This window comes from Genypterus blacodes, unplaced genomic scaffold (assembly GCF_046128005.1).
Source record: "Genypterus blacodes isolate CSIRO-AG114 ecotype Tasmania unplaced genomic scaffold, CSIRO-AGI_Gbla_v1 ptg000055l_1, whole genome shotgun sequence".
NCBI lineage: Eukaryota > Metazoa > Chordata > Actinopteri > Ophidiiformes > Ophidiidae > Genypterus > Genypterus blacodes.
This window is the reverse complement of record NW_027466867.1, coordinates 15,194-31,699: the sequence shown is the minus strand read 5'-3', so window position 1 is coordinate 31,699 and position 16,506 is coordinate 15,194. Positions and strand designations below refer to the sequence as shown.

At 50.0% G+C, this 16,506-nt stretch overlaps 2 protein-coding genes across 3 annotated transcripts; both read left to right on the top strand.

The window, feature by feature from the left end:
- Positions 1–662: 662 nt before the first annotated feature.
- On the top strand, positions 663–9,202 carry aco2 (aconitase 2, mitochondrial). The gene is made up of 17 exons (XM_076151751.1): positions 663–722; positions 2,209–2,351; positions 3,140–3,398; positions 3,492–3,584; positions 3,672–3,830; positions 3,934–4,084; positions 4,171–4,275; positions 4,375–4,466; positions 4,859–4,964; positions 5,068–5,225; positions 5,469–5,542; positions 5,684–5,795; positions 5,903–6,181; positions 6,287–6,478; positions 6,591–6,723; positions 6,829–6,950; positions 7,072–9,202. The coding sequence occupies exons 1-17, from the start codon at positions 687–689 to the stop codon at positions 7,201–7,203; spliced, it is 2,346 nt and encodes a 781-aa protein (XP_076007866.1). The 5' UTR covers positions 663–686; the 3' UTR covers positions 7,204–9,202.
- A 1,044-nt stretch (positions 9,203–10,246) lies between these two features.
- csdc2a (cold shock domain containing C2, RNA binding a) lies at positions 10,247–16,449 on the top strand. Of its 2 annotated transcripts, XM_076151752.1 has the most exons (4): positions 10,247–10,375; positions 12,410–12,746; positions 12,972–13,094; positions 13,189–16,449. In XM_076151752.1, exons 2-4 carry the CDS (start codon positions 12,556–12,558, stop codon positions 13,349–13,351), a joined length of 477 nt encoding a protein of 158 aa, XP_076007867.1. In that variant the 5' UTR covers positions 10,247–10,375; positions 12,410–12,555; the 3' UTR covers positions 13,352–16,449. The 2 variants fall into 2 exon arrangements, with proteins under 2 accessions (XP_076007867.1, XP_076007868.1); XM_076151753.1 differs by lacking the exon at positions 10,247–10,375 and having other exon boundaries at positions 12,100–12,746.
- The last annotated feature ends 57 nt before the right edge of the window (positions 16,450–16,506 follow it).

The window sequence follows — 16,506 nt, the reverse complement described above, 5'->3', positions numbered from 1 at the left end:
TCAATCGTAGTAGTGTAGTGAGATATAAAATAAGATTAAGCAGTCCCACAAACAATGTAACATTCCGAAAACTTTATTCACAACCACAATTTAATCCACAATCAGGATTTAGGTCACAATTATCGAGCCAAGTGTTGTCAGATTTAATTCTTTAACAACTTCTAAAAACTACTAAATCTATAACAGCGCGATTCACCGACACTGTGATAAATAAAATGAACAAACACATTTAAAAACATCGCGTTCGCATTTGACCTAAAACGATCCGACCTTTCACCTACTTTTTCCAGATTCAATATTTAGTATTTTAATATTGAAATTAATTAATTAAAAGAAAAAGTTATTGCCGTTCACGACATTATATTTGAGAATTATTTAGTAAAACAAAAACGAGGAAAATAAGATTTTAAAATTCATTCGTCGGCACTTTCATCCTTTCAGGTTGATTTAATAGAACCAAAGAGTAAAAATCTAGCCCGCGTAACATAATTTCCAAATCACTAATAAATGATTAAACAGGCACCTGAATATGAAAATTTTAAACAAAACGATCGGGCACATTTTCTTAACAATTTAAATAAAATGTAAGCAATACGTTTGTTATCGTCCTTGAAGGACCTGCTCAGCTCGAAGCCCTCAAATAGCTGACGTCAGTACTAAGCGTCACATCTTTGTCAGTGAACAAAATGGCAACTTACTGTCTGACTGTGGCTCGGCTGCAGGTACGTAACACTAATATGTTTATTTTAGCGTTTTTAGACGCCACAAATGGATGTCACTGACTGTTAATGATTGTTGAAGTCATGTTTAACGTAACCCTGGCGTGATTTAAGCACCAGAGGTTTAGACTGCGGGTAAATAAGCCGATAAACAGGCTCCAGTCGGCCGGTCAGGTCATCGTGTCCCGACTGCGGTGAACGCATCTAGCGGGCAACATCCCGATTCACACGGCCTCTCTCCTCCACGGTTCATCTCTCGGTTCACCCAGAGTCACTGGCGAAATGCTCTTTTCTAAGATGAACACAGCTCGGCTCACTTTAAAGGTGGAGCTTGATGTTTAATGGCAAGGTTAAGCACAAGGTTAGAGGTCCGAGTAGCCGGCGGGGAGCAGCGTGCGGCAAAAACATCCACACACAGAGTTTAGAGACACAATAATGTGACTGAGGAGGGAGAAAGACATATTTACTTTATAGTTTAATCACTCCTAGGATGCATGAAGTCTAATAACAGTCGTGATAGCGCTGCGGTTGACCTTTAAGCTCTGATTTTCCAGCTAATACTGGACAAAAGTGGAGGTTAATCCACGAGGAGAACCGATTTACATAACAAATGTCTGTTTAGGGGGCACCACACTTATCGGCATTGTAGGAGGTATTCAGGGTGGAGCCGCTAAATGTATCACAAATCCAGTTGTGGTTCTGTAGCAGTAATTTAAACTCGCTACTTGTGATTGACGCTTTGGAGTCTTTGCCGATGATGTAAATGAGTTGTGGATTCTTGAGCTAACAAATCAAATCTGCTGTGTTGATTGATAAGCAGCTGCTCCTCAGTAATGGAGGCTCGTGTATCTAATGTGTGGCACAAATCAACTACATGTGTTGATACAAACACATAGGAAAGCTGGAATCAGTGACGTAATGTAACGGTACCTTAGTTATGCATAATGCCAACACACACACCTTAAAATAACTATAGTTGAACTCCTCCTGGCTTTGCCTGGACTTGAGCCCCCTGTGATGTCATATGGGGGTGTTTAACTGTCATTGCATCTGCACCTAAAGCTTCTCTGATGAATTTAAAGTGTAGATTTGGTACCGACGCCCTTTACTGAAGTCACTAACCAACATGGAGACTCTGAGCTTTGCTCTGTGAGTCCCAGCCCCTGTCTGCTGACAGGGAGAAGCCCCTGATGAGTCACAGCAGGTTCAGTTGTTCTTCATCACAGTCGACCTGCAGCTGCCTGGCGTCTTCTGCCTTCCTTTGTTTATCTGGAGAGGTCAGACACTTGAGCTGTCCGCTGTACACACTGGCTCAGCCGTGTGTGTGTGTGTGTGTGCTGTAAAGTACCTCGCTCAAGGTCGCTGTAGTGACCAGTAAGTAATCAACCAGGGAGGTGAACCGTGGAGCACAGACTTGGAGAGATCATATAGCAACAAACACTTCAGACGTCACACACCCATGCTGCCTCTCTCCTGTTGTTGTCTCCAGCTGGCCCTGGGCCACGGCGCTCGCCGTCTGCACGTGGCGGCCGCCTTCCGCGCCAAAGCTGAAGTGTCCATGAGCCGCTTCGAACCCACGTCCTTCGTCAACTACGAGAAGCTCAACTCCAACGTGGAAATTGTGCGCAAAAGGTCAGCGCTCCTCCTCCTCTAATATTTGCTCTTCCCCACATCTCCTCTTCCTCCCGACGCCGTCTTATCTGCACCACTGTTTGATCTCCATGTTTGTCTTTGACATCCACACATTGTTCTCCTCTGCACGGCCCTGCAGTGGTGTGGAGGCTGTGTGCAGATCGATGATGTGTTTGGAAAGGAGGGACACTGCATTGAACACACACACACACACACACACACACACACACACACACACACACACACACACACACACACTACATTATTCTTGTTTATTAATTAACCCTTTCAGGCCCTTAATATAGCCACAAATCACCCTTTGTTTACGACACTCCTGCTTTAAATCCCATCAACACACAGATGGGGGAGGGGGGGTTGTTGTGTGTTCAAAGTGCAGGCGTGTGTGTTTAAGGTGGTATAAAGGTGGTATATGAGTTGATGGACCCAATTGAGGCATCACGGGGTTAGAAGTGAGCAGCAGTGAATCATTGGTTGCCTCACACGGCCTTTAACACATCTGAGACAGAAACCACCAACAGAGGTCATGGAAGAGCCAGAAACTGCACAGAGCTGCAGCCACCACAGGAGGGCGACATTTCACAGGGCCGGACTCGACTGCAGGCCACTCTCCCTTCATTCTGATGAGGCTTTCTTACTTTAACTTAATGAGGGAGGGATTTCATAAGCTGGTTTATTTATATTTGGATGATTTATGTTTATATATTTTAGTGTAAGTTAGATGCTTTTAGTTTTTCTGAACACTCTTCTGATGTCCTTCTTCCCTCCAGGCTCAACCGGCCGCTCACCCTCGCAGAGAAGATTGTGTACGGTCACCTCGATGACCCCCACAACCAGGACATCGACCGCGGCCGCACCTACCTGCGCCTGCGGCCCGACCGCGTGGCCATGCAGGACGCCACCGCCCAGATGGCCATGCTGCAGTTCATCAGCAGCGGCCTGCCTAGGGTGGCCGTGCCCTCCACCATCCACTGTGACCACCTGATCGAGGCCCAGACCGAGGGCGTCCAAGACCTGGCCAGAGCAAAGGTGAGAGGTCACAGGTTTGCTCCTCCCCTTCATGCTCGTCCAGTTAGTGTTTGTTCTTCCACTGAACTGTCCCGATGATCATCTTCACCCCAGGAAGTCAACCAGGAGGTCTACAACTTCCTGTCAACTGCTGGGGCAAAATATGGCGTCGGCTTCTGGAAACCAGGATCTGGAATCATCCATCAGGTACGAACACTTCAGAGCTTTGGTGAAGTTTCTTTGTGAAGCTTCAGCATATGGAAACCTCTCTAAGCGATGTCTGCCCCTGAACAGATCATCCTGGAGAACTACGCCTACCCAGGGGTGATGCTGATCGGCACAGACTCCCACACGCCCAACGGCGGCGGCCTGGGATCCATTTGCATCGGAGTGGGAGGAGCTGATGCTGTGGACGTCATGGCGGGAATCGCCTGGGAACTCAAATGCCCCAAGGTCAGTGCCAGACCGCATTCACAAAGCAACTTTTTTCAATTTAAAAGCAACATGCTAAAGGACTCTAAATAACCACGGTTACGCCCTAATCTCCTCCTCCCAGGTGATTGGAGTGAAGCTGACCGGCTCCCTGTCCGGCTGGACGTCTCCTAAAGACGTCATCCTGAAGGTTGCCGGCATCCTGACGGTGAAAGGAGGCACCGGCGCCATCGTGGAGTACCACGGGCCGGGAGTCGACTCCATTTCCTGCACGGGTCAGTGAACGCCTCATCAGACTGCTGCACGTCGTCTCTCGGCTGTAATCTAAAACAGTGTGACTGATCTGCTGGTTGTTCTGCAGGAATGGCCACAATCTGCAACATGGGAGCGGAGATCGGAGCCACGACCTCGGTGTTCCCCTACAACCACCGCATGAAGACTTACCTGAACAAGACAGGACGTGGAGGTACGGTCAAGACTTTGGTCCCTCAGGATGTCGGATAAAGTGACGACCCAAACCTTCATCACATCTGACTCTTCCTCCTGTCCTCTGCTTTGTCCTCAGAGATCGCCGCCCTGGCTGATAAATACTCAGACCTGCTGGTACCAGACGAAGGCTGCGAGTACGACGAGCTCATCGAGCTCAATCTGGATGAGGTGCGTCTATATTTAGCCCCGCCTGCTGGCACCGCCGCCTCCATGAGCAGCAGGAAACCCGAGCAGGGCGACAAAAACCTGCACTCAGACCCTCGCTGTGTTCGAGTAGCTTTCAGTAGAGACCAGACGCTGTTTCAACATCAGCCTCGTACGCTCTCTGGTGTCTGCTATCAAAATCACTCCTGTTACCAAGGCTGTCATGTTTCATTTGTTCAGTCAATCAAAGCGACTGAAGTCAGCAGATTTATTCTGACATGTAAACATCTGCTGTTCTTTCTCCTTTTCTTCAAACTGCAGTTGCACACATGTTCCCACAATATGGATTGTTGAGTGTCTGTATGTAAAGGTGGTGTGTGTGTGTGTGTGTGTGTGTGTGTGTTGTCTCTCTCTAGCTGAAGCCTCACATTAACGGACCCTTCACCCCTGACCTGGCTCACCCGGTGTCTGAGGTTGGAGCGGTGGCAGAGAAGAACGGCTGGCCTCTGGAGGTGAAAGTCGGTAAGTCCGCTCCTTCTGCCACGTTTCTCTGTGCGGACGGATCGAAAGCTTCTGCCGGTCATCGACTCTAATCCTTTCCCCCGCCTCTTTCCTGTCCTCTCAGGTCTGATCGGGAGCTGCACCAACTCCAGCTATGAGGACATGGGCCGGGCCGCATCCGTTGCCAAGCAGGCGCTGGACAAAGGCCTGAAGTGTAAGGCTCAGTTCACCGTCACGCCCGGGTCGGAGCAGATCCGTGCCACCATCGAGAGAGACGGATACGTGAGTGACGGGGATTAGAACCTACACACGCACAGGCACTCATGCACACACACACACACACACACACACACACACACACACACACACACACACACACACACACACACACACACACACACGCACAGGCACTCATGCACACGCACACACACACACACACACACACACACACACACACACACACACACACACACACCTGTCCTGAATTACTTTGTGGTGCTAAAGTGTGTTTGTGTCTTCCTGTAGTCAAAAATCCTCAGGGATGTTGGAGGTGTTGTCCTGGCCAACGCATGTGGACCCTGCATTGGACAGTGGGACAGGTAGAACACACACACACACACACACACACACACACACACACACACACACACACACACACACACACACACACACACACACACCATTCATGAGATGCAGTTGCTGTGTTTTGTTTTGCTTCATTGCTGTGTGTTTGTGTGCAGGCGTGACGTGAAGAAGGGTGAGAAGAACACCATCGTCACCTCCTACAACAGGAACTTCACCGCCAGGAACGACGCCAACCCGGCGACGCACGCCTTCGTCACCTCGCCCGAGGTAAACGCACACGCTCACGCCAAACTAACCCGCGACTCGAAGCATTGCTGTGTGTTTGTGTGCAGGCGTTTGTGTGATTTGCTGAACGCCCTCCTCCTCTTCCTCAGATCGTCACCGCCATGGCCATCGCCGGCTCGCTGGCCTTCAACCCAGAGACGGATTTCCTCACGTCCCCCAGCGGCGAGAAGTTCATGCTGGTCGCCCCCACCGGAGACGAGCTGCCGTCCAGGGACTTTGACCCGGGCCAGGACACGTACCAGCACCCGCCCGGCGACGGCTCCGCCCTCAGGGTGGACGTCAGCCCGCAGAGCAACCGGCTGCAGCTGCTGGAGCCCTTCGACACATGGAGCGGCGGCGACCTGGAGGGCTTGCAGGTCCTCATCAAGGTCGGTGGAGACGTTTGATGGTCAGACTGCACCTTGTTCTCACGCGGCGAGGAAGGAAACGTTTCTCACCTGCTCGCTCTCTCTCTCTCTCTCTCGTCTCCTCAGGTGAAGGGAAAGTGCACCACCGACCACATCAGCGCCGCCGGGCCCTGGCTGAAGTTCCGCGGCCACCTGGACAACATCTCTAACAACATGCTGATCGGCGCCGTCAACTACGAGAACGAAGCCGTCAACAAGATCAAGAACCACCTGACGGGAGACTACGGCGGCGTCCCAGACGTGGCGCGGCACTACAAGGTGACCACAGAGACGCTGCTGCTTCCTCTTCTGTCCCTCCCTCCTCTCCTTCTTATTCTGAAGTCAGATCAGTGGGTTTCATCCCCTAAACGTTTGTTTTTGCTCCGTGTAGGCAAACGCTTTGTCGTGGGTCGTGGTCGGAGATGACAACTACGGCGAGGGATCCAGCAGAGAGCACGCCGCTCTGGAGCCAAGACACCTCGGGGGCAGGGCCATCATCGTCAAGAGCTTCGCCAGAATCCACGGTACTTACACTCCTCTCTGTAGTCCTCAGTCTGATTTAGGATGTGACACATCCTGTCTGTAACGGCGCCCACACGAGGTTCAACTTCTGTGACTTCCTCCTCCAGAAACAAACCTGAAGAAACAAGGCCTGCTGCCTCTGACCTTCAACAATCCATCAGACTACGACAGGATCCGCCCCGACGACAAGATATCCATCAGAGGACTGAAGAGCCTCACTCCAGGAACGGTGAGGGAGGGGGCGGAGGCCCGGGGGTCAAAGGTCCTGTGAGGGTCCAAGGGAAAGTTCTAACATGACTCTTCTTCTCTCCTTCTCTCTCTCTCTCTCTCTCTCTCTCTCTCTCCTCCAGCCCCTCACCGCTGTCGTGAAGCACAGCGACGGCAGCGAGGAGACCCTGACGCTCAATCACAGCTTCAACGAGACGCAGATCGAATGGTTCCAGGCAGGCTCCGCCCTCAACAGGATGAAGCAGCTGCAGTAGAGGAGGAGGAGGAGGAGGATGATGGTCAAAGGGAGGGGGGGCAGGGATTACAGGGAGAAGGAGGCAGAGGATGGAGACCGTAGTTTGTTCCGTTGTATACATTTACATGTGTGATCAGTAGATTCAGACAAAAGCTAATAATGATGATGATGATGATGGAGGATCATAGATCTTTTTAAAACGCCTCATTCATCTGAGTGCAGACAAGAAGTTGATTACTTTCTTTACGCTCAACAACAGATCCAACACGCTGCTTCAGCTTTGATCTTATCCACTTCATGTAACCGCTCTTATCAGAGGAGACCGGGACTCCTGGGCCCAACTGGTGCAGAGTTTCCATGTAGTCCACCGCTCGGAAGGTCTAAACCTGGGTGTGCTTCAGATGAACCGGTCAGACGGCTCAACCTGAGCACACTCAGCCACTTTCCCGACCTTACCGTTCCTCTCATTACCTGTGGAACGTTCTGTCAATCAAACCGGCCTGCTTTTCCTCCAATTCGGTCCGGCACCATTTCACCTCAGGTTCTGTTCTCATGTGGTACCAACTTTCAGGTTTCGCCACGATTTATGTTTGGTGGCTCAACCGTTCAACAATAGGCTCAGACCGACAACTGAAGCCGTTTGTTCCCTCTGAGTGAAAACAAAGCAGCTGTAAACCTTAAACCCACTCTGCTTTAGATCCAGGCGGTGTTGGTCACTGTGGGCGGGGCTCCATATGTAACCCCGCCCCTAAATCAAAGAAAGCTCAGCGTAGAGGGAGCTCACTGGTGGATTCATTTGTTTTCTATTCTCTGAAGTAATTGGTTGTGATTGAACCTCAGAGGTTTGTCCATGTAGAGGAGAGGAGAGAGTTACACACATGGAGAATCATGGTTTGGTTTTTTCTGATTTAATTTTTGATTTTACACAACGCTCCTGTGAAAGCTGCCTAAGATTGTAAATGGAGAAAGATTACGCTTAGATGAAGAGACATTTATACACGTGGAGACCCGAGCGCTCCTCTGCCTTTCAGATTATAAACCTACGTGATAGAAGATAAGATATCTACATTCATACGTCATCCTGGTGCAAAACTGATGATATTTAAAGAGAAACCTGTGATCAGAGCAGCGACACGCTCTGTGTTCTTCTATGTTTCAAAGTCAAACAGTCGTCACCAGCCGGAGCTCAGACTTTGTTTTTGTGAAAACAAAGAAGCTCTGCTGGGACACACACACACACACACACACACACACACACAGCCTGTGTTTCTGCAGCTGGACAGGCGCTTCAGTCCGGCGGCTGGAGTCCAGGTTGGCTTCACGCCTCAGTTCAGACGGGTGAAGGTAGTCGCTCACCTCGTCGTGTTGTGTTGCGTCCTGCATGGCAATAATCAGCTTGAGTCCTTTGATATTCAGCCGTGGTGTGAGGGAGAGTGAGCGCGCGCACACACACACACACACACGCACACACACACGCACGCACACACACACACACGTAGGCCACACTGAGTCCCTGTCTTCGTCCTCCCTGCCCCTCCCCTCCTCTCTGAGGTCAAACATGTCCTCACATCGTGTTGTCATTTATTTATTGATCCTCCAGGCTCAGATCCCTGTGCGTCTTAAGAAAAGGCCGCGTGCCCTTTTTCTATCTAGTTTCCTTCCACGTCCCCTTTTTACCCCACAGAAACATGAAATATAAGTGTGAGAAAAGATGAATTAATGATTTTAAAAGTAAAGCTGGAGTGAAGTGAGTGGAAGCTGAAGGTAATCAGATTACATTCAGATTACTGTGTGTCAGCTGTTTGTGTTGCTCTGTTTTGATTCATTTCCTCTCCATCCAGCATCAGCTCCTGTTTTGGTTCATTTGTCACTCAGACTCAATAAGGCGGAGCTCTATGAAAGCTGAGGCTCCGCCCACTCTTCCTCTCACAGGCTCTGGTTGTATATTCAAATGTGTTTTTCCTGTAAATCTGATTTGCCAATGGGTTGTACAATAAAACTCCACAGATCTCATTCTAGTTCCACGCCGGCTCACGTGATGTGGCTACAAGTGTGTTTGATGTTATTTCGCTGAGCGCGCCTACACACACACACACAAACACGTAACTTGAGCAGATACTCGATGTACTCACATGCAGTTACACAACAATGAACTGTTTGTACAGTAGCTGGGTGTGTTTAATAATAAATTATAAATGTTTAAAAATGGTGTGGAAAGTGATGATGATGTATAGAGACGAAGAGCAGTCAGGATGAAGGTGAACAGATAAGAACCTTCTGGATGTTCTGCAGTGTAGGTTCAGTGTGTAGATGATGATGGAATGCACAGTGATGGAATTTTGTCCATTTTAAATTGAGTAAATATTTCAGGAGCACACACACACAGAGAGAGAGAGAGAGATGACATCATGTGCAGGCCGCAGCTCAGGAATGTGCAGGATGGAGGGGAAGCTGATGTCTGAACATTACCGAGCTGTGACTGAAACATTTGTCACGTGTCTGGAGAGAGAAACAGAAGAAATGAGCTCCAAAGTTTCACCAGAGCCACTTTGCATCTTCTAATCTGCACTCTGATGTTTGCAATCCTCTTAGGAGCGAAACGGAACGCTGCCACCGGCTCCACTTTGACTCATCAGGATTCAGGCTTTGATTTGTTTAGAGCAGTGAAAGGGAAAGATGCTCATGGATCATCTGAGTCCTGAGTGACGGCTGACAGGCAGAGCCGCTCCGGCCTGAGGAGCAGACGGGTCCTCGAGTTCAGGGATGGAGTGTGTCCTCACACACAATCTGTCCAATCTGTGAAGCCACTGAGAGACACACTGTCCTCACACACTGTCCTGACCATGTTAAGATCTAAATGTCGCTCTCTCTCTTTCTCTCTCTCTCTCTCCTACAGATTCCAGGCTCTCATCTTCATCATCTGCTTGACTTCTCCAGCTGACAGACGCTGGGACGCTTTAATGTGTGTGAGTAAATCACAAAGCTCTCAGTGTTTGTGTTGTTTTTGTCCGTGTGCACAGCGGCCCCGCCCCCCTCCTCCTCCTCCCCCCACCCTCCTCTTCCTCCGCCCGCCTTTCATCCAGGCTGCTCCGCCGCATCCACACACTGCCTTCCCCTCACTCATCCGCCACAACTTCCGCAGCTTTTAACCACATCATCGCCTCATATAAGGCGTCCGAACACCGATCGCGGTAAGTAATCGACTAATCGATCAGGTTTACTCGCACAAATCCGGGGCGATCAGCCTCAGCCGGCGTGTGTTTGTTCCCATCAAACACCACCGAGCGCTGATTTCACCTCTAAACCTCCATCCATCTTCCTAAACGCGTTATCGATCCATCATCACCTCATTTATGGCGACGAGCTTCCTGTTTTTGTCTTTGTTGTTGTTGTTGTCTGGAAAAATGTTCCAGTGGGAGAATGTTCTGGAATCAAAAGATGTTGTGGGGCTTTTATTTTGAAGGGGTGTACTCGCCTGATTCTGAAGCCAAATTGTGACAAAGGTGCTTTTCCTCCCACAATGCTGCTTTAAAGTTAAAGTCAGCTCATGTCCAGAGCTCAGCCTCCCTCTGTCCCTGTGTGTGAGGGTATGTGTGTGTGTGTGTGAGTGTGTGTGACGTGTCCCCCATGCTGATGCAGTGGAGTACAGACAGCCACAGTGCTTTCACAGGGAGGTGCTTTTGGCCTTTTGTCTGTCTCCCTCCCTCCCTCCCTCTCTCGTCTCCCCGTCCAGGCTGGTTCTTTATGCGTCCCCCCTCGCTCGCTCTGATTCAGTCTCCCGTCCTCTCAGCTGACACGGTGGCCCTGCAGATTCATCAGGCGGCCATTTGCAGGCCCATTATCAGACTAGTGAGTGGGCTAATGAAAGAGGAGCTCGGCCCGGCACAAGTTGCTGAATTATTTAGGCGACATATTTAAGCCGCCAGCTCCAGATTTGGTATCAATCTTCTCCCCTGTGGCGCCATGACAACGGATGTGAGCGCTTGGGCACTTGTTGACCTGTTGATGGGAAATGAGGAGGAGAGAAACTTCACCTACTGGCTGCTTATCGCTTATTTACTCTGCAGAACTGAGGAAAACTCTTTGATGTATAGCTGCAAGATTTACTTTAGACTCCAAACTGAGCCTCAACCAGAACCTCAACCAGAACCTCCATCATCCTGTGACCCTGCTGTCCACTTGAAAGAGCAACCCCCCCACACTCACTCACACACAGAGGGAGTCACACACACACACACACACACACACACACACACACACACACACACACACACACACACACACACAATATCACACTATCACACAGAGTCACACACATTGCTATATTTAGACCATGACTGAGAGGCAGAGTGTGTGATAGTGTGTGTGTGAGGAGCCTGTGGGATTCACTCTGACACACATCAGTCTTTGTTGGACGCTCAGCCTGAAGATGTTCCATGACTTCATTCGTTCTGTATCCCATCTGTTTTCCTATCTGCCGGTTATTCCCCAACATAAACATCTGATCCATAACCAATAATAATCAACCCTGTGCAGCCTCTCCTCCAGGTAACACACTCTGGGTACGTTTTACAAGACCAGCTGTGATTGGCCGACTGCTCACGTGTCGTTTCCTCGTGTCGTCCCCCTGGAGACACCAGGAGGTCTCGTGGTCCCGGATGAGACAGGAACCTATGGATACTTACATCCAAGGCTCTGAGAGCAGAATGTGGCAGAGGTCCAGCGTTTGTGCCTCTGCTTATTGTTTCTGCAGCCCAGGAGGAGACGAAGGAAACGTCCACTCTAATGGGCTTAAGAGGGAGGGGGTGGTAACTGTCCTTACCCAGAGGAAGGCCTTCCCCAACGGCATGAAAGCTTCGGAGAATGGCGTACATGAAGGCGTCACACTGGCACAAGCTGCTCCAGTTAGTTGTGTTCTGCAGTCACAGCTGTGTGTGTGTGTGTGTGTGTGTGTGTGTGTGTGTGTGTGTGTGTGTGTGTGTGTGTGTGTGTGTGTGTGTGTGTGTGTGTGTGTGTGTGTGTGTGTGTGTGTGTGTGTGTGTGTGTGTGTGTGTAGAGCGTCGTTAGTGTGAGGAGACACACCTGTGCTGCTCTCTGAGGACGAGCGTCTGTCCAACACATGCAGCCTGCTTCCTGTCCTCAGCGTGACCTCGTGGTGAGACTTCTGCACGTGACCCAACCTTCCTCTCTCTCTCTCTCTCTCTCTCTCTCTCTCTCTCCTCTAGATTCTTCCTCCTCTCCTCCACCTGTGGGACCATGCAGGAGTTGTGATCCCCCATCCTCTTCCTCCTCTTCTTCTTCTTCTTCCTCTTCCTCCTCCTCTTTGTGACCTAACAAACGAAGAACCCCCCGCCGGCGCCCAGGGATCACGATGTCGGACCCGGACCCCTCCTCGCCGTCTGAGCCCCCCCTCCCCCTGCCCTCCCCCCGCGCCGGCCCCGGCCAGCTCTCCTTCCCCTTCCTGAGGGAGGGCAGCCGGGTGTGGGAGAGGGAGAGGAAGCCGCCGCAGCCCCGGGAGCTGCCCAGCCCGCTGCCCACCAAACGCACCCGCACGTACTCGGCGTGAGTAAGACTGCATGCTCTTCCTCCAACATGGCGACACTGAGGATTGATAACCTTGTTTGATTGATTGAGGCGCCTCAGCAGCTTCCTGAACGACTACATGAAATTGCTGCGATCAATTTCCTCTCCTCTAACTGTGGTTGACTCCTGTCTCCTGTCTCCTGTCTCCTGTCTCCTGTCTCTCTCTCTCTCTCTCTCTCGCTCTCTCCCTCTCTTTCTCTGCAGGACAGCACGAGCCAGGTCAGGTCCCGTGTTTAAAGGCGTGTGCAAGAACTTCTCCAGGTCTCAGGGTCACGGATTCCTTCGGCCGTCTCACGGAGGAGAGGACATCTTCGTCCACATCTCTGAGTAAGAGGCCCGACACTCACCGCTCCACTAAATGTCTCATCAGTCCATAACATGTTGAGATGATGATGAACGGCGTTTCTGTTTCCCCGGGCAGCATCGAGGGCGAGTACGTGCCTATGGAAGGAGACGAGGTCACGTACAAGGTCTGTCCCATCCCCCCCAAAAACCAGAAGATCCAGGCGGTGGACGTGGTCATCACCCACCTGAACCCCGGCACCAAGCACGAGACCTGGTCCGGCCAGATCATCAGCTCCTAGAGCGGCGAGCCAGGCCGCAGGGCTGCAGAGGCTCTTGGGACGGAGTTTTGGGGGGGGGAGGAGGTTTTAAGGTTTTAAGTTTTGAGGGTGCGAGGTTCAGGACCCAGTCTGGGGTCGGAGCTCGGGGTCAGGTGAAGTTTGGCCGGTTGGTGGCAGGTGGAGGTATGGCAGAGTAGAAGGAAGGTTAAAGGTGAATGTTGGAGTCTGAGGGTGAACGCTGGACACACAGCGCTGAGTGTGTGTGTGAGGGCGAGGATCTGAGGCAGAACGTCTGAGTGGATGTTTGGCTTTGAGCACCAAGGGTTGGGCGCTTTGCCACCATGCAGTATTTATGTAGGAGTTCAGTTTGTGTTAGTGGAGCGTTGACTTTTATAGGATCAGATAAGAGAGAAGCAGAGACTCAGAGGCCCAAATGCATTAAGAGCACATTGGACACAGTTTATAGGGACTGATGCACTTTGATGTGTGTGTGTGTGTGTGTGTGTGTGTGTGTGTGTGTGTGTGTGAGCGTTACACACCCTTCAGTATGTTTACCTTCACACTTCTGACTGCATCATCCCGGCTGTTATGTGTTACATGACATCTGAAAAAATGTTCTTTCTGCTTTAAGCGGATTAGAACCGGCAACCTGTGGATGTAAAGTGCCACCACTGCCAAAAAGTGATCTGTAAATGACAAAGCACCATGTTTGTGTCTTTACAATGAAGTATTGTCTCCTTTTTTGTACGCAGACTCTAACGGATTGCATTATGATTATGCAACATTTGAAAAGTCTTCGTCCTTCATGTCCTTCTTCTCTGTCTGCGATCGGGAACGCTTTGATTCTCCACGCCTCCAAAAAAGCTCCTGATTTGCATGGATGCACTTAGAAATGAAGGCAGAGGCGTATCTGATAACCTCTTAATGCGTTTGGGCCTCAGGTGTGTGTGAGGAGTCGTATATCATAGGAGGAATCCTTTTCCCGTCAGTATTGAATCCCTGCTGTATTTCTGTTGGCCGCGTTAAGCCGCCTTGTAGCCAGCTCCTATGACGGTCTCGCGTTTCAGTGGTAGATGCAGTATGACGGCCTGCCACTGGGGGGCGACGGGCCAGAGGGTTTGGGGGTTTGGGTGGGAGGAGGGGAGGGAGGGGAAGGTCAGAGGTCAGAGGGCGGAGGCAGAGGACGGAGTGATGAGAGATGCACTTAAGCACAGATGCAGACAGATTAGAGAAGAGAGAGAATAAAGGGTTCTCAACCTGTGAAGTTAGGTCGGCGTGAGGGATTTTATGGAATCAGAGAAGTTTTAAAGTCCACACTCCCTTTTCCCAAAAGCATCTTGAAGTCCCGTGTTGCCCCGTCAACTTCAAGTTATCGCCACAAAGTCCAAGAGGCTCTGAGGTCGACATGGCAACCAGCTCCTTCTGGTCTGGCTCCATTCAGGTGTGTGTGGAGGGATTTCCCTGCATGTTTTCACTTCTTGCAGGCTCAGCTCTCACGCAGGCGCCCTGAGCGGCCAGTAGGAGTCACTGGTGGACACGTCCCTGATTGTGGCTGTAAGAAGTGCAGGTATGGACCTGGAGTGTTTCCTCCTCTAACTGTAAGATGCTTGTGGGAAACCGGGTCTGGATGCTTTCTGTGTGAAAAGATGAGTCGGCATGTTTCCTCCCCTGAGTCACAAGCTGAAGAAGAGGATGAGTGCTGATTAGAGTCACGCGGTGGTAAAATCACCGGGGTGACAGACGAGTTTTCTCCCTGATAGACGTTTAACAGGATTATTTATTTATTAACTTATTTATTTTCCTTTGTGTCTCTGGGAGCGTCAGTGAGCACGCCTCACTCTAATGACACTACCACCTTTAAAGCCCCGGGCTGAGGCCACTCCCCCACCTTTCTACAGTCTTTAATCCTTCTTATCATTTTTATTAACTGAGAGATTTTCCAGATAAGCCTTTTGTTGCTCTGTCCTGTGCTTGTAGCCATTTTGTGTCTTTTCTGTGTCATCATGCAGTAATGTAGTCAGAGCGGCGCCGGCAGGTTTTCGGTTCTCTATGCATCTTTTGGTTTCAGGCCTGGAGAGCGACATCACCTCACGGTAGCGTCGACGTAGGTGTTTGCTTTTACGGTGACCAATACGTTTGATTGATTGTTTACACGAGCACTTTTTTTTGTTTTGTTGTTTTTGGGTCAAATCACTGTGACGCCGTCTTTTGTCATCCAGATAGAATTTGAATAAAAGATTAATCCTGATCTCTCTCCGTGTGTGTCTGCAGTCTTTCCCTCAGCAGAGTGGAGGAAAGTGGGACAGTTATTTTGGTCCGGCGTCTCAGACAGCTGTGTGTTCTTAGGAATGATTAATTTCTCTCTTCTCCGTGTGTCCTGTCTGCCTGTCGTCCTTCAGAGGACATTCAAGTACAAACCAGCTGCGGGTGTGATGCAGTGGTTCTCATCCTGGTCCTCTGCACATTAGGCTTCTCTTCCTGTTCACACCTGACATGGCTGGGTAACATACAAGTGTCAAAGGTTTGTTCACGTTTGAGTGTTAATCTCAATGTACTGCCACCGTTTTGGTTTTGGTTTGATTGCAATGGCTTGTGGGTAATGCAAGGCCGCGGACACTGGCTGGCTAATGGAGTGTGTGTGGAGCAACGTTCTCACAGCGAACATCAGCGAATCATCCGGAAGTGACAACAGGAGAGAGATCCATGAGAGAATAGAGACGTTTCAGGGTCAAAGGTCAACAGGAAACACTATCTGAGGCCACAGTGAACATATTTGTATCTGACTAAACCTCTAACTTCATGTGGAGGAGCTTTAACACGCATTAATCCATAAATGTCCATTCTACGGATGAACGTATGACTTTAATGTGACTTTCCTCTTTTAACCAGCAGAGGGCGGTGATGTTCAGAGTTTGGTGTGTTTGCGGCCTCTGCAGGTTTTAATGTTTTTGAGAGAACAAAGCAATAAAATGTCTGAGAGCTTTTACTGCTTTGCTCATTTATTAATCCTCGTAAACAAAGATAGTGGACACACACACACACACACACACACACACACACACACAGCAGGCAAACCGTCACAGAGCATTGAAACAAAATGAAAAACTTTACATGGAAAATGTGGAACAAAGATTTTAATGAGAGAACAATAAAACAATAAAGCCAACAGAGTGAGA